The sequence below is a fragment of the Crinia signifera genome, chromosome 6, assembly GCF_055691185.1.
Source record: "Crinia signifera chromosome 6, ASM5569118v1, whole genome shotgun sequence".
Lineage (NCBI taxonomy): Eukaryota > Metazoa > Chordata > Amphibia > Anura > Myobatrachidae > Crinia > Crinia signifera.
In genome coordinates this window covers 272,119,316-272,147,117 of record NC_139222.1, presented here as the reverse complement: position 1 = coordinate 272,147,117, position 27,802 = coordinate 272,119,316, and the positions used below count along the sequence as shown (strand labels likewise).

The 27,802-nt window shown below is 49.5% G+C and overlaps 1 protein-coding gene across 2 annotated transcripts in view; it reads right to left on the bottom strand.

The window, feature by feature from the left end:
* SLIT1 (slit guidance ligand 1) overlaps positions 1 to 26,875 on the bottom strand; it is a 305,558-nt gene extending 278,683 nt beyond the window's left edge. The window contains exons 1-2 of one of the 2 annotated variants that reach the window (XM_083149614.1): positions 26,822 to 26,875; positions 22,618 to 22,696 (exon numbers count right to left, since the gene is read on the bottom strand). In XM_083149614.1, coding sequence (XP_083005740.1) covers positions 22,618 to 22,625 — 8 coding nt within the window. In that variant the 5' untranslated portion in view covers positions 22,626 to 22,696; positions 26,822 to 26,875. Of the gene's footprint in view, positions 1 to 22,617; positions 22,697 to 24,889; positions 24,911 to 26,821 lie in introns of those variants that run through there. The other variant, XM_083149615.1, reaches the window with a different exon arrangement.
* Positions 26,876 to 27,802: the final 927 nt, after the last annotated feature.

Genomic DNA, 27,802 nt, shown 5'->3' with positions numbered 1-27,802 from the left:
ACTTTCTTTGAAGACAAAATGTATTCTGAGTGATTTTACCCACCCATATAATGACTTTTTTTCCCTATTACCATCTCATAGGCGTTATCGTTCAGTTTTGTGTAAGACAAAGAGATTTAGAGAGAGTTTTTTTCCTATAGCTGTTCGGATCTTAAATAACTGTAAATCTTGGGGTTGAATAATGTAGGCATGTACGATTTGGTTGTCTGCTATCACTGTCTTTTTTTATGCTTTTGCTGTATATATGTGCCGTATGCTCTTTTATTTTCGTTTAATGTTCACTGCATGTGGCCATTTTATGACAAATAAAGATTCTGATTCTGATTCTGAAATTCAGGACGGGCGCTGACATCATGTGACGTCAACCACCCGCCCCGTGCAGGCTTCGACACGCCTGCGTTCTCATGGTTAAGCCCAGCGTTTTTCGGGGTGCACCCACCGTTTTTGTGGACACATACAGGAAACGCTGGCCGTTCCCATAGGACCTTCCCTCTGCCCGCCCACTCCCCACCTCACTCTGCGTACGCCTTGGCGAGTGTGATGCAGGTCTGCACGTGCGTATTTTCACCGCTACGCATGCGCAGACCTGCACCATCGATCCCAGTCCAAATTTGCTATTTAGCGAATGAAACAGAATTAATTCCTTAGTCCCCAATAAGCCCCAAACCGTGTGAGCACATATACTGTGTTGGCTCTAGATCTGCCTCAGACCTTTTCACACCACTGATCTAGTCGTCAATATACTTCTTTTATAGTTCTGCGACTTTGGTGCAGGTTTTAGCAACACGATTCGTAGTAAATACATAATTTCTATTCCTGTCTGTGAAAAGGATTCAATGTTTGCTCTCATGGTCTAAAGCTGGATACACATTAGATGATGTGTACCCAGTGCAATGGGGGGGGGGGGGTTGCTGCATTTTACAACATGGCTCTCGCTAGTGATATCCTGTCATCCTGCATGTACAGACGATAGTCGACATCGCTAATGTGATCCACACTGTTAAAGATACAGTGCGTACACGCTAGATAGTATGCAAGAGTATCATTAATGATGGTTGTTATCGTGCATATCGTTTACTATATCGTCTAGTGGAGGTGTGACCAACCGGTTCCCTAGATCTTCCAACAGTCCACGTTTGCCAAATCACCTAGCTGGTGCAGAGCTGTAGTCATTACTAACTGTCACATTTCCCAGACTCCCTAGCTCGTGCACAGCTGTAGTCATTACTAACTGTCACATTTCCCAGACTCCCTAGCTGGTGCACAGTTGTAGTCATTACTAACTGTCACATTTCCCAGACTCCCTAGCTGGTGCACAGCCGTAGTCATTACTAACTGTCACATTTCCCAGACTCCCTAGCTGGTGCACAGCTGTAGTCATTACTAACTGTCACATTTCCCAGACTCCCTAGCTGGTGCACAGCCATAGTCATTACTAATTGTCACATTTCCCAGACTCCCTAGCTGGTGCACAGCCGTAGTCATTACTAACTGTCACATTTTCCAGAATCCCTAGCTGGTGCACAGCTGTAGTCATTACTAACTGTCACATTTCCTAGACTCCCTAGCTGGTGCACAGCTGTAGTCATTACTAACTGTCACATTTCCTAGACTCCCTAGCTGGTGCACAGCTGTATTCTTTACTAACTGTCACATTTCCCTGACTCCCTAGCTGGTGCACAGCCATAGTCATTACTAACTGTCACATTTCCCAGGCTCCCTAGCTCGTGCACAGCTGTAGTCATTACTAACTGTCACATTTCCCAGACTCCCTAGCTGGTGCACAGTTGTAGTCATTACTAACTGTCACATTTCCCAAACACCCTAGCTGGTGCACAGCTGTAGTCATTACTAACTGTCACATTTCCCAGACTCCCTAGCTGGTGCACAGCTGTATTCATTACTAACTGTCACATTTCCCAGTTTCCCTAGCTGGTGCACAGGTGTAGTCATTACTAACTGTAACATTTTCAAACCTGTTGCATTCATTCCTACTATAGATCCACAGATTGCCTGAGATACATGAACTGTTGGTAGATCTTGAGGACAGGTTTGGCCACCCATGCTGTAGTGTGTATGTATGCACCTTAATGCATTCTATCGCGGACTAAAGTCGTGTATAACATTATATTTCTGGTCGGTTTTGACTTTTTTGTAAATCTCCGATTCGCTAAATCAACGGGATATCACTGCAAAACACCAAATCATCTGTTAGAAAATGTTATCCAAATTTTTTTGGCTAGCATACCCATTTAATGTGGCTGTTTTTTCTACCGATGCAGATCGACTTTGTGAAAGTCAAATCTGCATCGTCGAAAACCAGCCCCCCCCCCTAAAAAGAGTTGAAAACGGACGCATTTTCGACTAAACAGTGGATTCATGAGTAGTTTACCTAACCACGTGTTTTCCGACCATACTGATTCTTCCAACAGTTAAATAAGAAAAAATTGGCACCCGGATTTACATTCGGCAGAAAATATTCGATAAGTAAAGGTTTTTCGGTACTTGTGTATTTTGGCGGCGCCCATCGCATCGCATACCATAACGCATACGATGGTATGCGATGCGACGCAATATCGTACGACAGTGCACGATGGCATACAATTTTGAAATTGTATGCCATTGTACATGGCATACAATGCCATACGATGCGATGCGATTAAACATTGTATAAGCACCCTAATGGGTGCTTATACAATGTTAAGCACCCTTATGGGTGCTTACAATGTTAAATGCACCCCCACGCCACCCCCCCACTATAAACATGAACCCGAAGCGTGGCAAACGCAGCGAGCCCGCGAGGGGCGGCGGTACGCGTCCTACGACCTTTTCATACCCCCACTATCCACGTCGGCGTGGAGTTGAGAATAGAATAGTGTGGCGAGCGCAGCGAGCCACCGAGCCCGAAGCGTGGCGAGCGCAGCAAGCCCCGCGAGGGGACGCGGATACCTGTGAAGCCCGCGAAGGGACGCGTTTACCTGTGAAGGTATCCACGTCCCCTCGCGGGGCTCGCTGCGCTCGCCACGCTTCGGGCTCGGTGGCTCGCTGCGCTCGCCACACTATTCTATTCTCAACTCCACGCCACCGTGGATAGTGGGGGTATGAAAAGGTCGTAGGACGCGTACCGCCGCCCCTCGCGGGCTCGCTCGCCACGCTTCGGGTTCACGTTTATAGTGGGGGGGTGGCGTGGGGGTGCATTTAACATTGTAAGCACCCATTAGGGTGCTCAAAAGCACCCTTTAGGGTGCTTATACGATTTTTGATCGTATAGGGGGTCAAAATCGCGTCGCATCGCATGCCATCGGGTACATGGCATGCGATGCGATACGTTCATCGTACGACGGACATCGGGGGCGCCGCCAAAATACACAAGTACCGGTTTTTCTGACTGTCGGAAAAGTTGTCATGGATTGAATGGGGCATTAGTCTGCAGAACACAGGGCTTATTTCATGTTTGTATGCAATGCCAATGTTTTTGTGTGTAAGTGCACCGTGGTCGGTCACACTGCGCACGCATCAAGGTACTTTAGAAAAGGTATTTACATACAAATGTGACTTCGGCCCACAGTCTTAGAACTTATTTCTCTCTGTTCTTCCAATCAACCTAAAATCCTGTGATGAAATGTTTAGAGGAACGCTGAGAAGCCTTTCTGCAGCCACAGATTTCCCAGGACAGTTCTGTCTGCAAACCTTTCTGCCTAAGAATACCAGTGCACCTGAGTCAACAGAATTAGTGGACGGATTCCTGTTACCTCTTCTGTCACCCCAGCAGTGTTCTGCATACAATAGGCCAGTAGCATGTTTCTTTCAGGAAGACATTAAGAGGAATGATATTTACACAGGGATAAATCCAATAGCATAACATGTAAAGCTCTTAAAGAGAGTTTAACCTGGCACCATAAGTGTTCCTCAGTGTTACCAAGCAATGGGCTGCTGTAATAACTATCGCGGGATTGTCCAGCTTCAGATTTTTCAGCAAAAAAAAATCTTTTTTAGGTCTATCCTAAGCCGTATGCGTATCCTGATACATACGCATGATCTCTATTTCATCCAACGCTGGTGGCCGACAGGAGTGTCAGGGACTTATATAAATGTAGAAAGGTCTATGGGGTACCAGGGTCAGATTAATTGTTAGGGGGGCCCGGAGCACTGAAGACTGCCCCTATTTGCACACGTATATATGTGCGTGTGTGTGCATGTGTATGTGTGTACACACACACGCACACACATAGCAAGATGGCATAATACATTATATAAATGTGGTGTTCTACTGTGCTTGATAGATGGTTAGGATATGGATTTTGGGAAGGTAAGCGGTGCTGCTAAATCAGAAAGGTGTCCGGGTTTTTTGTATACAGGGGCCTATCCATTTATCATTTAACCTTTTGCAGTCAAAATGTATTTTCAAACAGTCTAGTTTAAATGAATTGTGCTACTAGCGCTAGGGCTGTTGAGCCTGATGAGACATTGGACCTAAAAGGATTGATATTTGTGGCTAATTTATTTATTAGCAGTTTCTGATATAGCGCACACATATTACGCAGCGATTTACAGAGAGACTAGTTGAACACTCACATCAGTCCCTGCCCCAGTGGAGCTTACAATCTATATTACCTACACCCTGAAAACACCTGTACACCCTGAAAACACCTGTTTTCAGGGGTTAGGCTCAAATATTAGGTACCTCCTGAATGTATATAGAAGGAACAGCAGCGGGTATCTCTGACACCTGCTGCAAACCCTCCTTCTGCAACCGCATGCCCTATAAGTTTGTATGGGGGATTTTATGCTTTGCATTCCGGATATTGGCTCCCACAACTGCCGCCATCTCAGAATGGAGGTAACCCATCTGCTACACACCAAACTGCCAACCAGACAGCTGGGGGTCAGAGCTAACCATGCCTGCGCAGTCCCCTTCTTGGCACCAGTCAGAGCAGATCGCAAGGGACATGCTCATATCTGAGCTCCTGTCCCAGCATCTGCCTGATGATGCATACCACCATTAGGGTTGCATATTCTTACAGTAAATAAATAACAAATATCAAGTACAGCTAATAAAGAGGGGTGTGGTATAGTAGCCCGACAGTCGGGATTCCGACAGTCATTAGTCAGACGTCGGAATCCCGACTGCACAGCGTGGGGAGCGCAATGAAGCCCCTTGCGGGCTCGCTGCGCTCGCCACCTATTTTATTCTCCCTCTATGGGGGTCGTGGACCCCCACGAGGGAGCAGTCAGGATTCCGACGTCGGAGGAATGACTGTCGGAATCCCGACTGTCGGGGAGCCGTCCGGCACCCATAAAGAGCGCCACAGTTCTAAATACAGCTTAGATGGAGGAAGTGTACTACTAGGAATGGCAGCGATAGATAGAGTAGAGATTAGACTTTACAAGCAGGAGAAAATGCGAGTAAAGATGCTAATTGATTCAGAGAGAGCCGTAAGTATTTGTGAGAAGAAGAGGGCTTTGACAACAAGAGGGAAGAGGGCCCTGCTCTAAAGAGCTAACAATCTAGTGGGAAGGGTAGACAGACTGATGACATGATGCGCAAGCAGGGGGTCAGAGCTGCCTTGATGGCAGGATGTACAGTAGAGAGAGACGTCTGACGCATGCGCCAGGGGGTTGGAGGAGCAGCCTCAGGACTAGGTTTTACAGCGGAAGGGTAGGCTTTGATGAATAGGTGGGTTTTCAGTGCCCATTTGAATCTTTGTAAGGTCGGAGAGAGTCTAATGGAGCAGGGAGAGTGCGCTCCACTGAAGGGGTTGCAGCACGGGTAAAATCTTGGACTGGAGCATGGGAGGCAGTGGCCAGAGTATGGTAATTGGCTGGCCATAGAGATTGGGAGGAAGTATGAATGGAGATGAGTTTGGAGATGTAGGGAGCAATGGAATTAGAGATGGCCCTGTATGTGAGGGTGAGGAGTTTGAAGAGAATCCTGTAGGGGAATGGGAGCCAGCGCAGATTTTGCCGAAGGGGAGTGGCAGAAGAGATAAATTAGATGAATAGATTTATAAACGTTTAGATATATGTATCGGATGTATGTAGCGATCATCCCCTCCACTACATTAGCTCAGCAGCCGTCGCTGGTTCAAATTCTTTAGAACTTAGCAAACAATGGTCATTTACACTTTAATGTGCTGCTTATACACACAGGGAGAGGTATCGAGTCTCGTCAGTTTCCAAAGCAACCAATCAGCTTCTGCCACTTATCTAGCACAGTCTCTGAAATGACAGAGGCTGATTAATTGCTTTGGGAGGAATCCGGATGATACAGAAGGTCGGGTCGACAATCAATAGGACGACGCCACAAGATCGACATCGACAAAAGATTGACAGAACATAGTCAACATGGCAATGATCGACACGTGAACAAAGTCAACGTGAGTTTTTCAGATATTTGTTTTCTTAATTTTTGGGAAATTTTTATACTTTACCATTGATTATTGGGAATGGTAACTGCCCCAATTGAGGTTACAGGCCACACTAATATGGGGTCCACATGACCAGGTGTCGACATTGACACCAAAGAAAATGCTACACTCATGACGACCTTTTGTCAATGCCGAAATATAGGGCCCTAGCCCGAGCCATTAATGGATGACCGCGCATGCACACCACTGAAGGTCAACAGACACCTGAAATAGGTTGGCGTGTCTAAGGTCAACAATGTCAACACAAGCATTAGGTCAACAATGGCAAGGTCGACGAGTTTTTTTTTGTAATTGTTCCAAATGTCGACATAGTCGACATGGACACCGAGTCCCCTCTCATGGCATGATTCGCTTGCCATGCTTCAGGCACGGTGCCTTGCTGTGTCGACACACTAGATGCTTCTCCCGCCATGCCATACTGGATGGTAGGGCATGAAATTCCACCTGTTGGCACGAGAGAAAAAACATGAAAAACTAATGTCGACCTTCCCATTGTCAAACTAATTCTTGGTCGACCTTCCAACCCGGTCGACCATAGCCATGTCCACCTATTTCAGGTGTCGAACTGAGGCCTGTCAACCTTCGGTGCTCAACCTAATTCATGTCCACCTAAATAGGGCCACCTCGTGATCATATCGCCCACTACCGACCCTTCTCCTATTTATCTGTCTCCCAGGCTTGACACATCTCCCCCAGAATAACCTTTACACTTGAGGGTTTTATAGCAGTGTGTGTGTGTGTGTGTGTGTGTGTGTGTGTGTGTGTGTGTGTGTGTGTGTGTGTGTGTGTGTGTGTGTGTGTGTGTGTGTGTGTGCGTGTTGACATTTGGCAACATTTTGGAACGAATATTCATTATTAAACACATGACAAGCAAGTAAACACTGTAGGCTTGTGTGATATATGTCAGTGCGTCACGGGGAAGTGTCGTGTACATCTTGTAAACGTTTTACAGCTACATTAGTTACCTTAAAGATACTTTCCTGCTCTGTGGAGGCTGAAAAACAATGAAACTTTAGATGACGGAACGCCAACGCCACAAGCAATAAGTTGTCGAGAATGATCCTGCACAGAGAGGTTAAGTACAATGCACCTAGTGTTAAACTAGCCCCGACCCCAGTGCTTCGCGCAGCTCCATGTGTACAGAATATCTACAACCAACCCAGCACGTTCAACAGCTGCATCCTTGTCGAGAGCCCTCTGCGTCCCAGGGCGCAGCTTACATAACCTGCAACACTATTAAGTAATTATGACAAGTTGTAAACATAAGCAATTAGACGCTAATGGCTTCTATAGGAAGTGTGAATTAAGGGGGAAATATCACCTATGTAAGAAAAACAGACAGTGCAGGAATTCAAGCTCGGGAAGCGGCTTCTCGCAAGTGGAAATTGCAGCGAATGGGTTGGTCTTTGGCCAGGAAGCGGCCATGATATTTAGAACCTTGCACTGGTGTGCGCTCTTGCAACCGGACCTGAATGAGGTCCGGTGTCAGAGTCATAAAAGGGGAGAGAGCGACAAAGACAAATTACACTACAGAAAACAAGATGATTACTACCACCCATGACTGCCGGGGGTTTGCGGCTAATTGATTCGGCCACAAGCGTTTTACATTTGCAAATTAAAATACACACGGATACAAAATAAACACATGAAGGATTAACAGAGTACAAACATTTGAGTTAAGCATTTGGTATTCTAAAAGCAGAGGTGAGTCTCGAGTCTGATGATCTCTCCGGTGGGGGCCTTACAGACCTGCGGGGCAGCATTTACAATCAAATATATATGCGCAGCCTAGCCAGTAGGTCTGAATTGGGCCGAAATGTAAGATATGGAAGGTAGACCTGACTCCTAGGAACAGCACAGAGAAGCACAGCGGTACTGCTGGATACCTGGGAACAGCACAGAGAAGCACAGCGGTACTGCTGGATACCTAGGAACAGCACAGAGAAGCACAGCGGTACTGCTGGATACCTAGGAACAGCACAGAGAAGCACAGCGGTACTGCTGGATACCTAGGAACAGCACAGAGAAGCACAGCGGTACTGCTGGATACCTAGGAACAGAGCAGAGAAGCACAGCAGTACTGCTGGATACCTAGGAACAGAGCAGAGAAGCACAGCGGTACTGCTGGATACCTAGGAACAGAGCAGAGAAGCACAGCGGTACTGCTGGATACCTAGGAACAGCGCAGAGAAGCACAGCGGTACTGCTGGATGCCTAGGAACAGAGCAGAGAAGCACAGCGGTACTGCTGGATACCTAGCAACAGAGCAGAGAAGCACAGCGGTACTGCTGGATACCTAGGAACAGCAAAGAGAAGCACAGCGGTACTGCTGGATACCTGGGAACAGCACAGAGAAGCACAGCGGTACTGCTGGATACCTAGGAACAGCACAGAGAAGCACATCGGTACTGCTGGATACCTGGGAACAGCGCAGAGAAGCACAGCGGTACTGCTGGATACCTAGGAACAGCGCAGAGAAGCACAGCGGTACTGCTGGATACCTAGGAACAGCGCAGAGAAGCACAGCGGTACTGCTGGATACCTAGGAACAGCGCAGAGAAGCACAGCGGTACTGCTGGATACCTAGGAACAGCGCAGAGAAGCACAGCGGTACTGCTGGATACCTAGGAACAGCGCAGAGAAGCACAGCGGTACTGCTGGATACCTAGGAACAGCGCAGAGAAGCACAGCGGTACTGCTGGATACCTAGGAACAGCGCAGAGAAGCACAGCGGTACCGCTGGATACCTAGGAACTGCGCCGAGAAGCACAGCGGTACTGCTGGATACCTAGGAACAGCACAGAGAAGCACAGCGGTACTGCTGGATACCTAGGAACAGCGCAGAGAAGCACAGCGGTACTGCTGAATACCTGGGAACAGCACAGAGAGGCACAGCGGTACTGCTGGATACCTAGGAACAGAGCAGAGAAGCACAGTGGTACTGCTGGATACCTAGGAACAGCGCAGAGAAGCACAGTGGTACTGCTGGATACCTAGGAACAGAGCAGAGAAGCACAGCGGTACTGCTGGATACCTAGGAACAGCAAAGAGAAGCACAGCGGTACTGCTGGATACCTGGGAACAGCACAGAGAAGCACAGCGGTACTGCTGGATACCTAGGAACAGCACAGAGAAGCACATCGGTACTGCTGGATACCTGGGAACAGCACAGAGAAGCACAGTGGTACTGCTGGATACCTAGGAACAGCACAGAGAAGCACAGCGGTACTGCTGGATACCTAGGAACAGCGCAGAGAAGCACAGCAGTACTGCTGGATACCTAGGAACAGAGCAGAGAAGCACAGCGGTACTGTTGGATACCTAGGAACAGCGCAGAGAAGCACAGCGGTACTGCTGGATACCTAGGAACAGCGCAGAGAAGCACAGCGGTACTGCTGGATACCTAGGAACAGCGCAGAGAAGCACAGCGGTACTGCTGGATACCTAGGAACAGCACAGAGAAGCACAGCGGTACTGCTGGATACCTAGGAACAGCGCAGAGAAGCACAGCGGTACTGCTGGATACCTAGGAACAGCACAGAGAAGCACAGCGGTACTGCTGGATACCTAGGAACAGCGCAGAGAAGCACAGCGGTACTGCTGGATACCTAGGAACAGCACAGAGAAGCACAGCGGTACTGCTGGATACCTGGGAACAGCACAGAGAAGCACAGTGGTAATGTGAGATACCTGGGAACAGCACAGAGAAGCACAGTGGTACTGCTGGATACCTAGGAACAGCACAGAGAAGCACAGCGGTACTGCTGGATACCTGGGAACAGCACAGAGAAGCACAGTGGTAATGTGAGATACCTGGGAACAGCACAGAGAAGCACAGTGGTACTGCTGGATACCTAGGAACAGCGCAGAGAAGCACAGCGGTACTGCTGGATACCTAGGAACAGCGCAGAGAAGCACAGCGGTACTGCTGGATACCTAGGAACAGCGCAGAGAAGCACAGCGGTACTGCTGGATACCTAGGAACAGCACAGAGAAGCACAGCGGTACTGCTGGATACCTAGGAACAGCGCAGAGAAGCACAGCGGTACTGCTGGATACCTAGGAACAGCACAGAGAAGCACAGCGGTACTGCTGGATACCTAGGAACAGCGCAGAGAAGCACAGCGGTACTGCTGGATACCTAGGAACAGCACAGAGAAGCACAGCGGTACTGCTGGATACCTGGGAACAGCACAGAGAAGCACAGTGGTAATGTGAGATACCTGGGAACAGCACAGAGAAGCACAGTGGTACTGCTGGATACCTAGGAACAGCACAGAGAAGCACAGCGGTACTGCTGGATACCTGGGAACAGCACAGAGAAGCACAGTGGTAATGTGAGATACCTGGGAACAGCACAGAGAAGCACAGTGGTACTGCTGGATACCTAGGAACAGCACAGAGAAGCACAGCGGTACTGCTGGATACCTAGGAACAGCGCAGAGAAGCACAGCGGTACTGCTGGATACCTAGGAACAGCGCAGAGAAGCACAGCGGTACTGCTGGATACCTAGGAACAGCACAGAGAAGCACAGCGGTACTGCTGGATACCTAGGAACAGCGCAGAGAAGCACAGCGGTACTGCTGGATACCTAGGAACAGCACAGAGAAGCACAGCGGTACTGCTGGATACCTAGGAACAGCGCAGAGAAGCACAGCGGTACTGCTGGATACCTAGGAACAGCACAGAGAAGCACAGCGGTACTGCTGGATACCTGGGAACAGCACAGAGAAGCACAGTGGTAATGTGAGATACCTGGGAACAGCACAGAGAAGCACAGTGGTACTGCTGGATACCTAGGAACAGCACAGAGAAGCACAGCGGTACTGCTGGATACCTGGGAACAGCACAGAGAAGCACAGTGGTAATGTGAGATACCTGGGAACAGCACAGAGAAGCACAGTGGTACTGCTGGATACCTAGGAACAGCACAGAGAAGCACAGCGGTACTGCTGGATACCTAGGAACAGCGCAGAGAAGCACAGCGGTACTGCTGGATACCTAGGAACAGCGCAGAGAAGCACAGCAGTACTGCTGGATACCTAGGAACAGCGCAGAGAAGCACAGCGGTACTGCTGGATACCTGGGAACAGCACAGAGAAGCACAGCGGTACTGCTGGATACCTAGGAACAGAGCAGAGAAGCACAGCGATACTGCTGGATACCTAGGAACAGCGCAGAGAAGCACAGCGGTACTGCTGGATACCTAGGAACAGCGCAGAGAAGCACAGCGGTACTGCTGGATACCTAGGAAAAGCGCAGAGAAGCACAGCGGTACTGCTGGATACCTAGGAACAGCGCAGAGAAGCACAGTGGTACTGCTGGATACCTGGGAACAGCACAGAGAAGCACAGCGGTACTGCTGGATACCTAGGAACAGCACAGAGAAGCACAGCGGTACTGCTGGATACCTAGGAACAGCACAGAGAAGCACAGCGGTACTGCTGGATACCTAGGAACAGCGCAGAGAAGCACAGCGGTACTGCTGGATACCTAGGAACAGCGCAGAGAAGCACAGCGGAACAGCACAGAGAAGCACATCGGTACTGCTGGATACCTAAGAACAGCGCAGAGAAGCACAGCGGTACTGCTGGATACCTAATCATTAGGAAGATCTAATCATTGCAGGGTTGCCTACTTTTAGGCAGCCAGTTCTTTGAGGCAGGGTGGCCGGGCCGCTGATAATGCTACGGTTCAAATCACATTTTAAAGGATTAATAAAACCCATGCCTGAAATGTTGTGATGTAAATCCATTTATGGAAACCACATTGCTCAGTGTCAGGGCTGCTGAGGGGTGTAGATCATTTGGTCGACCATAAGTGTGTCGACAGTGATTAGGGTTGACAGCACTAGGTTGACATGCGGAAAAGTCGACATGGGTCTAGGTCGGCCATGTCGACCTAATGACCGGTCGACTTAAACCCATGTTGACCTAGACTCATGTCAACCTATTAACTTAGTGGTGTCGACCTAATGACCATTTCCCGCTCAGAGATATACAGTAAGTCAGCAGAAGGAACACTATTGGTCGTCAGGCAATTGGTCGACACATTGAAAAGGATGTCAGTCACTAGGTCTAAATTGAGGGTTGACACACGCAAAATATTGATATAGAAATGGTCGACACAGGAAAAGATTTACATGAGTGTTTCTCCTTTTTTGGTGTCGATCACCATTGGTTGACATGCACCCCCAATTAGTGTAACACGTCTCCTCGCATGGCTTGCTGCCTTTGGCAGACTATTATATTCTTACTCTATGTCCGCGGTTCTCTACCTTTTTTCTCTCCCGTACCCCTTCATTAGGCTTCTCATTTATGAGTACCCCCGCCACCCAACTTGAAATATCCACAGTACTTACGAGTGGAGTGGAAGTGAGTGGTGTGCGTGTCCTTACAGTATATTAAGGAGTAGCGGAGGAGTAGTGTTTGGTCAGGAATCGGGTCCCTCTGTGTCCGGCCGCTGGCTGTGTACTGTATCCAGGGGTTCCCGCAAACACCTGTAGGATTAATGCCGCTGTTTCCTCCCCCAATATCTGTGCGGGGCAGATGAACGCTGATGTCTGAGGGCAGGTAGCTTCCAGTGGATTGCTGGTCATGCAAAAGCACGAGGAGACGCTGGTGGAGACTTCTTCCTCTTCTTCCGCCATTAACAATATTCTTTTTGAGTACCCCCCAACCGATCTGAAGCATAGCCCCAGGGGCGCATGAAACACTTGTGTCAACCTTCTCCTGTATCAAACGGTGACATGGCCACCTATTGCATGCCAACCTTTTCCACGTGTCGACCTACTCAGTTTCGACCAATAATGGTCAACCTATTGACACTTGGCCTAGACACAGGATGGGGAACTTTGGTCTAGAGCTGTTGTTGAACTACACATCCCAGCATGCCCTGCAGCAGTTTTAGAATGGCAAAATCGCAAAACTGTAGCAGGGCATGCTGGGATGGATAGTTCAGCGACAGCTGGGAGCCAAAGGTTCCGTCACCCTGGGATAGACCCTGTTGCCCCATCGACTAGATACCTTTCATACAGTCTGTACTGCTGCCAAGCACTGGCTTTACATGCTCGTAGAGAACCAATAAGTACTTTGCAATTGTCTGTTAAAATGTTTCTATGTTGTTTCTTATTTTTATACTAATGTCCTCTCCATTCATATAGATATAAATATTGTTAGAAAACTTTGTAACACTAATAGCTATAAATACTGCATTGAGCTATTTGGTATGATTGTAACATCAGCTGCAAGGCTGGTTGATTAGGTATAGGTGTTCTTAATGACTATATTATTCTGATTGGTCGGCAGTTCTTTAAAAATGACTCCTCTGCCACATGAGGTCATCTTCTGAGGAAACCGTCACATTTAATGACGGAGAAACGCGTCAAGGGACCACCTTTTTCAGGCATTGACACCTGATGCGACAATGGGTATTGTTGCCAGCGATTGCCTGCATCTAAGGGACTCCAGCGCACCTGTACGGACATTGGACTTGTTATCCACCCAGCCTGTGTGCAGTGGCTTCACCTGCACGGAGAAGGCAGGGTTCTATAAGCAGCGGCCGTAAGTCTGTTCCCCCACTAGTGTCCACCACCAGCCGAGTGTGCAGGGCAGCCGAGAGGAATGCCGGGCCCCGGTAAAATTTTGGGGGCGTGGCCTAAGTGTGGGCACCTCCCGCACTTAGGCCACGCCCCCAACATGTTTAGAGGAGGGTGAAAGAAAAGTTTTATTGTTCCTCAGTGAGAAAAACAAAAGGTACTTGTTTCCTAGAACGGCCACAATCGTGAGTGATCGTGGCTCTTAATTAAGGGACACGATCCTCACGATGTGGCCGATTTTTAACAATTTTTTCACTTTGATTGACAGAAATCGGGTCAATCGGTCGGTCGCGACCAATTAAAATCGGCCGCGATGCGACCGACCGATTGACCCGATTTTTCCATAGACTTCAATGTTAAAAAATCTTTTAACATTGAAATCGGTCGGTCTTGTGCCATTATAATGGCACAAGATGAGATGGACTTGATTAAGTCCATCTCACATAGGGAAAAATGATAAAAAAGGTGAAATGGGCCAATATGACCCATTTCACATTTTTTATGTGCCCGCCATGACCCCACGATAGACGTGAACCCGAAGCGTGGCGAGCGCAGCGAGCCCGCGAGGGGCGGCGGTGCGCGTCCTCCGACCTTTTCATTCCCCTACTATCCACTAGGGCGTGGAGTGAGAATATAATAGTGTGGCGAGCGCAGCGAGCCACCGAGCCCGAAGCGTGGCGAGCGCAGCGAGCCCCGCGAGGGGACGCGTATACCTGTGAAGTTAAACGCGTCCCCTCGCGGGGCTCGCTGCGCTCGCCACGCTTCGGGCTCGGTGGCTCGCTGCGCTCGCCACACTATTATATTCTCACTCCACGCCCTAGTGGATAGTAGGGGAATGAAAAGGTCGGAGGACGCGCACCGCCGCCCCTCGCGGGCTCGCTGCGCTCGCCACGCTTCGGGTTCACGTCTATCGTGGGGTCTAGCACACTTATTAACATTTGGGGGGGCAATTTAAAAAAATCTGGTGAAAAAAAAAAAAAAATCGGGTGAAAAATCGGCCGATCGGATCGGTCGCATCGTATGCGACCAAATTGCATGCGATGCGATCGATCCGATTTTTTATCTTACGACCACAACGATCTAAATCGTTGTGGCCGTTCTAGGAAACAAGTACCAAACAAAATAGCAATCTAGCAAATATGATACCTTTTAATGGCTAACAAAAATAAATGTTGTTAAAATGCAAGCTTTCGAGACTTCTTAGGTCTCTTCCTCAGGCATGGTATAACAAGGTGTGTGAAGAACCACATATATATACACAGCAGAGTAGGAACAAGATGTGATAGATGGACATTCTTAAGATCAAAACAAAACAAAATAACAGAATGAGCTTGTAAATTGAGTCCTTAATTAGTTTGTAGATAAGTAGTGTGAAAGTTTTATTGTCTCTAAGTTGATGACAGACCAGAGTTGCTAGGTACACACCAGGACGACTAGGGCCCGATCAGCACAATCTAGATCCAATTCCGATCAATCGGATGTAGATTGTGTGCTGATTGGGCCCTTTTCTGACCTGGTGTGGAGCGATTCCGATCCGATGCGCGGTCCCGCGGGTCGGTCGGTCGTTATTGAGATCCTACCTGCTGCAGGTAGGATCTCAATGACGACCATAGAACCGGGTGCGGGTCGCCATCGGATCGGACCCGCTCACGGTGCACATCGTGAGCGGGTCGTGCCCTCCCGCGTCATCGTGAGCGGGTCGGACGAGACACTGACGACCCGCTCACGATGTGCATCGTGAGCGGGTCGTCCTGGTGTGTACCCCGCATTAGAGCTCCGATGCCCTAAAGGCCCCCATACACTAGGGCGACTTGTCCTTAGGACAAGTCGCCCCCGACTTCCCCCTGAGCTTCCCCGGCTGCTCCCCGGGGGAGCTTGATTAGACTGGCACTTGATGTGCCATTTTTTACATGTGATAAATCGTCTCGATTTATCACATGTAAAAAAACCCGGGGAGCAGGGGGGGGGGGGCTGGGGACTCTGTGTCCCCCGCTGCTGGGGACGCTGCGGGGGACAGCGTCTGTGTCCCCCCAGCGTCTGTGCGGCGAGGCGGTAGAGGGAGCAGGGGGGGCTGGGGACGCTGCGGGTGACACGTCTGTGTCCCCCCAGCGTCTGTGCAGCGAGGCGGTAGAGGGAGCAGGGGGGGCTGGGGACGCTGCGGGGGACACGTCTGTGTCCCCCCAGCGTCTGTGCGGCGAGGCGGGAGCAGGGGGGCTGGGGACGCTGCGGGTGACACGTCTGTGTCCCCCCAGCGTCTGTGCGGCAAGGCGGTAGAGGGAGCGGGGGTGGCTGGGGACGCTGCGGGGGACACAGGCGGCATAGAGCCGGGCAGGGGGAGCCGGCGGGACTCGGAGCTGTCAATGGTAGAAAAAAAAAGCCTATACAATGAATGGGCTGCCTGTGATTGGCTGAGCGCTCTCTCAGCCAATTGCTGACTGGCTGAGAGAGCGCTCAGCCAATCACAGGCCGCCCATGCATTGTATGGGCTTTTTTTTTTTTTATTCAATACTGACAGCTCCCGCCGTCTCCCCCTGCGCGGCTCTATGCCGCCTGTGTCCCCCGCAGCGTCCCCAGCCCCCCCTGCTCCCTCTACCGCCGCACTAGGTCCCAAGTCGGGTGGTCGGACGTGCAGCAGGTCCGACCACCCGACGCAGATCCGATGCGCACGGGACCGCGCATCGGATCTGAGGGGACATCCAAACTAGCCGATTTTGGTCCGATTTCTGCCAGATCCGACTGATCTGGCAGAAATCTGACCAAAATCGGCTAGTGTATGGGGGCCTTAACTCTCTCTGGGCCAGATTCCTCAGATGTTGTAGTGGGCCATAAATCCCTCGGATAGATTCAGTCCTGTGTTAAGGGTGTCAAACGTTGGTGAAAAGAAAACTCTAAAAACTGTAATCTCAGCAGCAGCACACATCTACAGCATGTGCTGTGCTGACAGCAGGCTCAGCATGACCTCTCACGCTGTCAGTGAGACACTCATGCTGAGCCTGCTGTCAGCACAGCACATGTTGTAGAGCACGGGTGTCAAACACAAGGCCCGCGGGCCAAATCCGGCCCGACAGACCTCGTCATGTGGCCCGCGCAGCCGCCGCCAGCCTACGTGTTTCTACGTTCATAAAGGTATCTTTATTATCGGACCCATCCCATTCCAAAGAAAATGAACATTATACAGCGGGAGCAGCCTGTGGTGTCATTGCATTATTATTATACAGCGGGAGCAGCCTGTGGTGTCATTGCATTATTATTATACAGCGGGAGCAGCCTGTGGTGTCATTGCATTATTATTATTATACAGCGGCCCTTTGAGGGTGACCAAACTGCTGATGCGGCCCCTGATGAATTTGAGTTTGACACCCCTGTTGTAGAGGGATACGGTCATATTGTCTACAGCATTTAGGTCTACAAGCATTAGGTCTATACCACTAGGTCGACCTGTATTTAGGTCGACCTGCATTTAGGTCGACATGACTAAAGGTCGACATGGCTTAGGTCGACAGGGTAATTAGGTCGACAGAGTCATTAGGTCGACTTTTATAAGGTCGACAGGGTCATTAGGTCGACACGTGGAAGGTCGACATTCAAAAGGTCGACATGTGGTCATTTGACTGTTTTATGAGTCAACATGTGCCGACAGGCGGTATTTCATGCCCTACCATCCACTAGGGCGTGGTGGGAGAATAAAATAGTGTGCCAAGCGTAGCGAGGCACCGTGCCCGAAGCATGGCAAGCGCAGCGAGCCATGCGAGGGGATGCGGTGCTATATTGACTCTGTCGACGCTTGAAAAATGTAAAATATATTTTTTTAAACAAAAAAAATGTAGACTTTTTCACTGTCGACCTAATGACCCTGTCAACCTTATACCTGTCGACCTAACACCTGTCGACCTAACACATGTTGACCTAACCAATGTCGACCTTCAGTCAGGTCGACCTAAATACAAGTCGACCTAATGGTGTAGACCTAAATGCAGTCTGACGAATGATCCCATTCCGTTGTAGAAGTGTGTGCTGCTGTTTCTACACAGGAGGGACGGAGGGTGAAGGGAGGGGTCGGACCAGGGCCTCCAGCAAGCCTGGGCCCAGGTAATTAGTAGCCGCCCCCCCCTCTCGGCTGCCCTGCGAGTGTGTGCGGACGGCTCACGGACGCAGTGAGCTGGTCTCCAACTGCGGTCTGATACTACGGACAGCAGCCACTATACACACTTTCACCCTACCCTTTACTAAACTTCCAGTGCTTTGGTCTTGTCCGGTGTACAAAGCAAGCAACTTTTTGAGTGGAATACAAATAATAACGGAGGGGACAACAATGAGTCAGCAATCGCAAAGGTAACACCTCATTATACAGCATAAGACTTCTCCATATGGCCGCTAATTGTTAACTAATACCCCTTTTACACCAAAAACCCTGGTCGGACCCTGGTCTTTGAACGCTGGAGTTTCCAGGGTCTGACCCTGCTTTATACCCCATTTACACAGCACTTCGACCTGGTTTGGACCTGGGTCTGCACCATTTACACTTAACCTGGGTCAGCCCTGCCTTTCCTTAAAAATGCTTGCTCGTTGCCAAGGGGGTATAAAATATATAATATATTTATAACTGAGCTACCTGCTTAAACTCTGGCCGTCTGAACACAAACACCTTGCCAATAATTAACAAATAAATAAAAGGAACAAAATCAGTCTGGATGATATGTTATTATCATCAAGATCACTGCAAACAAGACGGCGAGATTAATAATCCTTGTGCTCTTTGCAATTCCTTGATTATATGTCATAATGGCTTATTGTGTTGATAAACCATAATAATCTGACCAGATAAGGCTGTAGTTTTTTCCCCCACTGTTTTTAATGCTTTTTATGTATATATTTTATATTAGTAATTATTGATTTTTATTGTTGTGATTAATATGTATGAACTATATTAATAAATTATTAACTGTGTTGAAAATGTTACTGTCGCATGTGCGCTCTCTTAATATTCTGTAATTTTTGTATATTCTTATTAATAAAGATTGAAAGGCTAAATACTAGTGGCGGAAGGACTGGTCACCCTAGCGTCTGGTCGCAGGAAAAATAACACCCATTCTGTTTGGGTAGATGACCATGAGGGTGTAAATGATACATATGCCTCCACAAATGCCCTGAAGATTTGCGTATTGAGGGCCAGGCCTGGTTTTGTTTTCAGGGTTCTAGCCACAGCCTAGAAATGAGCCGTGAGCGGATATGTTAATTTGCTTGTCAATTAAATGACATAGGTACAAATATATCAATGAATGGATCAAGAAGATACATTAATCTGCTCAATAATACCAGCTGCAGGCCATGGGCTGCAGAACCCAATTAAATAAAGTCATCTCAGACTTTAACCATTTTAACATTTACTAGCTTGTTTGGTACAGTATTGTATCAGGCCAGGTTTCTCAAATTCGGTCAGCACAGACATTTAGACAGTCCTGGTTTTAAGGATATCTCAGCTTCGGCACAGATGGCATAATCATTCTGACTGAGAAAACATTTAATACCCCTTTCACACTTGAAAGCGCTTACAAGCCGGGTACAAAATCCCGGCTGTGACCACGCTTGAAAGCGATTTCGCACTAGCAGCATGACCCAGCCAGGGCTGGTGTAAGGCTTCTCAGCACCCTAGGCAAAACTTCAACCTACTGGCGCACCCCCCCCCCCCCCCCCATACTGCCACCAATAACCATTTTCCAACCCCTTAATGCATACTTGCCTAACATTCTGGAATGGCAGGGAGCCTCCCAAAATTCAGTGGTTCTCCCAGCCCCCCAGGTAGGTGGGCAAAACCCCTGCTTTCTCTGGAGGCCCCGAGCGCCCTACCCTTTGCCACCCACAACAGAGTACAGGAAGAGAGGGCAGCAAAATAGGGAAGTATGCCTCAAGAGAAAGTATGGAGATGAGGTTGTAGAGGTTTCACAGCAGTCGCCTGCATTAAGTACAACAAGGATCCTCACAGACATCCTTGATTTTTTGGTAGGCAGACTTGGTGGCGCCCCCTTAGATCCTGGCGCCCTAGGCAGCTGCCTAAAGCTGCCTAGTGGTAGAGCCGGCCCTGGACCCAGCATAAAGCCGGGCAGGTGAAGTAATTTGGAGGCGATGTCAGCATCTCCCAGAGGTGCCTTTACAGTGTAGTGAATGGGATCCGGGTCGCATTGACCCAGGATACCCATTCACACTGCCCCTGGACCCGCGTTGGTCGCTTCCAGGACCCTTTGACACTGACCAGTTTCCCAGGTTGTTGTGCGTTCATGTGCTGTGTGAAAGGGGTATACGTTGCCTACGCTTAAACTGTTAAAATGCCTTTGGACGCAGCTGCTGTACAAAAATATGACAGCAGGCGTCTTGTGTAGAAAGATGCCTCCTGCAAGCTTCCAAGATTCGCTGCTGTGTCCGAAGACCCAGCATCGGATCACATGCATGAACATGCCAGCCCAGGACGGCCGGTGTAACTGCACATGGGCCCTTATTCTAGTTGAATCGGAGGGATGCGTATTTCTTAGCCCCGCCTACCGTACGGATCGCTCACACCGTCCGAATGCGGTAAGACGCCGAGCGAACGGACCGCGAGTGGATGCTTCATGTGAACACCTCCTCCATCTGTGGGAACCTCCCCCATCCTCCGATTGGTCGCCGATCATCGAATGATGGACTGAGACAGCTCCGAGTGCTCCAGAACACTCGGATATTTTTCCGTATGAAAGCAGGGATATGGGCGGGCAGTTGGCATCCGGCTATGTCAGCTGTCCGCCCCCACACGTGCGTCAGCACCGGATTACCATACGTACTACGCTCAGCGTTTTCATGGGAACGCCCATGAAACGCGGGGCATACGCATATGGTAATGAGCCCAAACAGCCCTTCACGCCCCCCTCCACCCCCTGCTCGGATGGTTCCGTATGATAATTTTCTGCATGGACCTCACGCCGTGTTCGTACGTGTGAGGCGTTCGCACATGCGCAGATACGCCTCTGCACATGCGTAAACACCAACCATCGACCGTCCATCCGCATTCAGAGCCATCCGACTCATTCAGAATAAGGGCCATAGAGTCTGTCGGGCTTGCGTACATCTCTGAATCAGGCCCCAAGTTTGGGAAATAAATATGATGATAAGAAAAGACAATATCTGCTCCTTTGCCATATTCGGCAGCCAAGGTTTATACATAGTTAAAAAATAAAAAATATTCTTGGATCTGCTATTGCAGCAGCCGTATATTTCATTTATGATGTGTGTAACACAGCTCCCTAAATATTATTTTATGAGCTTGCAGAATGTGGTTGAACATATGGGTTTCCTTAAAGATCACCACAGCATTAATTTATTAACATCGAAATCAGCATTGGGTGAGAGTGGAGCAGTGGTCGGACAGACGGAGTTGGAAATGCAAGACTGATATCTACGCCTTATTGGGGATGCGGCATAGGCTTTGTGGCGGTGGCTGATGAAAGGCTACACCCAACATCTGAGGCAGTACAGAAGGTGTGGGGCAGTACAGATGGTGTAATGCTTACAGCACTGAGGTCATGGGATTGATGCACCCATTATGGAAAAACCATCCTTTCCATGCCTGACAACTATTTACTGAATTTATTGTTCACGATTACCTGACTTATTGACCGGCCAGATGTATCAAGCTTCAAAAAAATGAGACAGTTGAGAGTGATAAACAGCCAGCCAATCAGCTCCTACCTGTCATGTTACAGACTGGGTTTGAAAAACGACAGGTAGGAGCTGATTGGCTGGTTGTTTATCACTCTCCATTATAACACCTAACGTGTTTCGTTGTTCTCTGACAACTTTTTCAAAGGTATTTTGAAAAAGTTGTCAGAGAACAACGAAACACGTTGGGTTGCACCTGCATGTTGGACACTGGACTTTTATTCTGCATCCCACTTGGACCAGCTCCCCTATAAAACTTCTTCATCTTGGATCCCTACATTTACCTATATCCTCCTAACTGGACATTTCCATCCGGGACACCGCCACCTGCTTATTATTGGAGAGGCGACGGCTTACAGACAGGGAGATCTGCTCCTCATTCCATCAGGAACAAGCCATAGGATTTCCAGCCAGGTTTATGGATACCCACAATACCAGTTTCTATATGGATTACAAAATGGGAGACCACGTATAATCACCAGAACGGAGCCCCAATAGAAACAAGCGGGACTGACACTAAGTATAATCTTCCACAGTCCTGCTAATCGTAATTTTATCAGTGCATATATATATTTTACCTGTTCCTGTAACCAGGAGAATCGTTTATGATATTTCATTTTGCGAATTATACGTTCATTAGTTGTTGTTTTTTTAAATAAATTTACTACATTTTTATATGTGATACCCAATTGATCAGTTATTCTGTTGTATTTTATATAGGTAAGCGCTCCACCACCATCTTTGTGGTGTGCCTAGTTCTGTGGGGTGTGGCTAACTGGGTAAAACGAATGAATAAATTAACATTCTAGATATCCTCTCATCAAACAGCCCCATACTGTACGTTACAAAATATAACAAGAGAACACACAAAACCAAAAGTATATACAAGATATGCTTTGACCTACTTGCACATGTATCATTGACAACTTGCTGCCCGGTGGTTTAAGTGTCACAGGAACTTTTCTAATTACTGTGGCTACCTATCTGTAAAAGAGAGGTAATAAAGTAAGTAAGTAAGTTTTATTTATGTAGCGCACTTTCTCCAACAGGACTCAAGGCGCTTTACAGACATTAAAAATAACAATGCACATACTGTAATACAAAGGGTTATCAGTACAAGGAACAGGCAACAATGGCAGTACAGATATACATCACACGTACAGATATGCACAAGATGCATTCTAATAAGGGACACGAGCATGGGGAACATATAATTACTGAGCTGTGCAGCACCCAGGCAGCCAATCAGCGGCGCCACATGGTGATTGCACAGCCAGCTAGGTAGCCATATATACTAGATGTACTCTAATGAGGGACACAGACATGGGGAAAATATAATTACTGAGCTGTGCAGCACCCAGGCCGCCATTCAGCGGCGCCACATGGTGATTGCACAGCCAGATAGGTAGCCAGTAACAGTACTGCTATATATACTAGATGTACTCTAATGAGGGACACAGACATGGGGAACATATAATTACTGAGCTGTGCAGCACCCAGGCAGCCATTCAGCGGTGCCACATGGTGATTGCACAGCCAGCTAGGTAGCCAGTAACAGTACAGATATATATATATATACTAGATGTACTCTAATGAGGGACGCAGACATGGGGAACATATAATTACTGAGCTGTGCAGCACCCAGGCAGCCAATCAGCGGCGCCACATGGTGATTGCACCAGCCAGCACCGTACCTATAGAACACATTAGAACAGTACAGGGTACACAGAACTAGACATAACACAATTAAAGCACGATTCTTAGTACACAATACAGCTAAGATATAAGGAAGTGAGTGAGAATAGATGCAGGTATAGATTGTAGATGAGTAAGAGAGCTGTAGTTGAAATACAAGAAGAGTGCTGTGAGAACAGGAGGGCCCTGCTCTAAGGAGCTTACCATCTAGAGCAGGCATTTCCAACCTGCGGCCCACCAGCCGCTGCGAAACCACAGATCCCAGCATGCCCCACCACAGCCCCAGCATTACCTAATAGCAGAACTGTGGCAAGGCATGACGGGACCCGCAGCCCCACAACACCTGCATTTAAAAATAACCAAATAATTTAGGGGATTATTCCGACCTGATCACTTCTCTGCTAATTTGCAGAGCCCAGCAATCAGATAGCCAACACACAGCCCAGGTGAAATCTCGCCCCTTGCAAGCCTGTGAAAGGCTTACAAAAATATTGCAGGTCTGCAATCAGATGCAAATCCACAGTGTTCCCGCTAGGCTGTTTTAGCAGCTGCGCCCTGCCCAATTTTTAATAGGCAAAATGCGCCATGCCCCGCTAGCAGCGCCCCGCTGAAACAGCACCTTCGGTGGGGCCGGGTCCACCCCCTGTAGTGACGGCGGCGGCCGGGCCCGCCCTCTTTAGTGACGGCGCCAGCCGGGCCCGCGACTTTCTATGATGTTGCGGCCCGGGTACGCCCCTTTTGTGATGTCGGCGGCCCGGGACCGCCCACAAGTGTGACGTTGGAGGGCCCGGACCGCCCCGGCGCCCTGCCCGACCAAAAATCTAGAGTGAACACTAAATCCATGTGTAACTCAATCACCAGAACATATCGTTAACAGTATTGAGTGTACCCACTAGAGGATATTTTAAAAGATATCACTCAGAATATCTATTTTTTGACTTACAGCACACCAAACAACAAAATTGCACACCACCAGACCCTCACAGGGAAAAACACATTGGAATCCACAGAAAGAAGCCCCCATATGAAAAAAAAAAAAAAACAATTACACTGGTCCCCACAGGTAACAAAAAAAATTAACTAATGATTATTAGTGGATGAGAAAAGGAGAAGAGGCCAGCAGCGACCTCTGGACCCAATGACATCAGAAAGGGGTGGTCCCATATGCTCCGAGACAGGATTGGAGCAGGAAGAAACCAGTGTATAAAAGAGCGGTGGGTCGTAGTCCTGCAGCCTAACACTAAACTCTCCTAGGAGCCTAACCCGAACCTCCCAGGAGAGCTGGTTTCACACCTTCATGAGGACGAGCTGGGTCGCGAGTCACGTGGAGGTCCTTTAGGCCACTTGGATCTAGCATTTATTATTATTTACATTGTCTTATAAAGCGCAGCAGATTCTGTTGCGCTTTACAATTGTAGACAGTGATAAAACAAACAGGGTAACAACAGACAGACTTGAAAGTAGGAGGGCCCTGCTGCTCACCTCGAGTTCTCTCATCATGCTTCACACTCCTTACCTCATACTGAACCCATCATACCTCACCCGGCTCCCATCATGCCTCCCATTCCTCACCTCACCCTGCTCCCCTCATGCCTCCCATTCCTCACCTCACACTGTTCCCCTCATGCCTTACCCTGCTCCCCTCATGCCTTACCCTGCTCCCCCTATTCTTCACCTCACCCTGCTCTCATCATGCCTCCCACTCATTTCATACGTCTCCCATGACTCCCACTCCTCACATCATATTCTCCCCCCATGCCTCACCCCATATTATCCCCCCATGCCTCCCACTCTTCACCTCATATTCTCCCCCATGCCTCCCCTCATATTCTTCCCCTCCTCACCTCATATTCTCCCCCTCATGCCTCCGACCCCTCACCTCATATTCTCCCCTTCATGCCTCCCCCCTCACCTCATATTCTCCCCCCATGCTTCCAACTCACCTCATTCTTCCCCTCATGCCTCCCACCCCCACCTCATATTCTCCCCTTCATGCCTCCCACCCCCACCTCATATTCTCCCCCTCATGCCTCCCACCCCCACCTCATATTCTCCCCTTCATGCCTCCCACCCCTCACCTCATATTCTCCCCCTCATGCCTCCCACCCCTCACCTCAATATTCCCCCCATGCCTCCCACTCACCTTTCTTCCCCCCACGCCTCCCACCCCTCACCTCATTCTCCCCCTCATGCCTCCCACCCCTCACGTCATTATTCCACCCCATGCCTCCCACTCAGCTCATTCTCCCCCCCATGCCTTCCACCCCTCACCTCATATTCTCCTCCTCATACCTCCCACCCCTCACCTCATTCTCCCCCTCATGCCTCCCACCCCTCACCTCATTATTCCCCCCATGCCTCCCACTCCTCACCTCATTCTTCCCCCCATGCCTCCCACTCCTCACCTCATTCTTCCCCCCCATGCCTCCCACTCCTCACTCTTCCCCCCATGCCTCCCACTCCTCACCTCATATTCTCCTCCTCATACCTCCCACCCCTCACCTCATATTCTTCCCCTCATGTCTCCCACCCCTCACCTCATATTCTCCTCCTCATACCTCCCACTCCTCACCTCATATTCTTCCCCTCATGTCTCCCACCCCTCACCTCATATTCTCCCCCCATGCCTCCCACCCCTCACCTCATATTCTCCCCCTCATGCCTCCCACCCCTCACCTCATATTCTCCCCCCATGCCTCCCACCCCTCACCTCATATTCTTCCCCTCATGCCTCCCACCCCTCACCTCATATTCTTCCCCTCATGCCTCCCACCCCTCACCTCATATTCTCCTCCTCATGCCTCCCACCCCTCACCTCATATTCTTCCCCTCATGTCTCCCACCCCTCACCTCATATTCTCCCCCCATGCCTTCCACCCCTCACCTCATATTCTCCCCCTCATGCCTCCCACCCCTCACCTCATATTCTTCCCCTCATGCCTCCCACCCCTCACCTCATATTCTCCCCCCATGCCTCCCACCCCTCACCTCATATTCTTCCCCTCATGTCTCCCACCCCTCACCTCATATTCTCCCCCCCATGCCTCCCACTCCTCACCTTTTTCTTCCCCCCATGCCTCCCACTCCTCACCTCATATTCTCCTCCTCATACCTCCCACCCCTCACCTCATATTCTTCCCCTCATGCCTCCCACTCCTCACCTCATATTCTCCCCCTCATGCCTCCAACTCCTCACATCATATTCTCCCCCTCATGTCTCCCACTCCTCCCTCCCATCATGCCTCACATTGCTCCCCTCATACTACTCCCCCTCACACGTCAATCTGCTTACTTCATGCCTCACAATGCTCCCATCATGCCTCACAGTACAGTCCCCCCGCACTGCTCTTGTCATGCCTCACCTCATGCTGTTCCCCACACGCTTACATTTCCTATATAGTAGTATATAATTACCAGTCTCCCTGTTACCGTACAAGTCTGCAGTGCAGCTGAGCTTCCTTGTCCTCTCCCTCTGGCACCGCCCTGTCCTACGTAAGTAGCCCCGCCCCCGCACTGTCCTGCATAGCTCCACCCTCTTAACAGACTCCAGTCCACCCCCCTTCTCTTGGTCCTGGTTGATCTGCACAGTGACAGTGGCCCGCCCAAAAAAAAGGTTTGGTCAGCTAGTCACCCTCCTTGCCATTGTTACGTAGCCAATGTTAGTTTGTGCTATTCGGGGGAGGTGTCAGGCGTCCCCTTGCACTCGTTGCCAATACTCAATCATTTCTGCTGCTGATACAGTAGTAGTAACATGACAAACAAAACAACAAAAGACTGCAGCAGCAGCTGTATGCATGGTCTAGAGTCAGGGGCTAGGCAGGGGGACAGTAAGACAGCAGGTGGGAGAGGAGAACGGTGTTCGGTTGTGGGAGGGGAGCGGGGTTGTTAATGTTAGGCCGGGGGGTGTGATTAGGGTAATTGGGGCTACACACTGGGCAATTTCATGGCATCTTCTAAGTGATCTGACTAGATCAGTTTGAAAATTATCCTACATCTCTCCGTGTGTACGGCATACCTCCCAACTGTCCCGCTTACCGCAGGAACGTCCCGCGGTGGGGGGGGGGGGCAGTTGGGAGTCCCCCCAGCCTGGCAAGAATAGACGCTGTGCGCATGCTGCGGAAAACGGGGGCACGGCCGGAGGATGCGGCATCCCGCGAGGCCACGCCCCCTTTTAAAAGCCCACGCCTCCTTTTCGGAAGCATGTGCCACACGGGAGTCCCGATCTTCTCCCCCTTCAAAAAGTTGGAAGGTATGTGTACGGGTGATAGCAATGTGTGGCCCCGCGCGTCGCTATCGCCCGGTGATTCATATCCAGCATGCTGGATAAATCGAGTTAATCGCCGGTCAGTGCCAGTGTTCTCACCGGAGAACACTGGCCCTGACAGATCGCTTAGC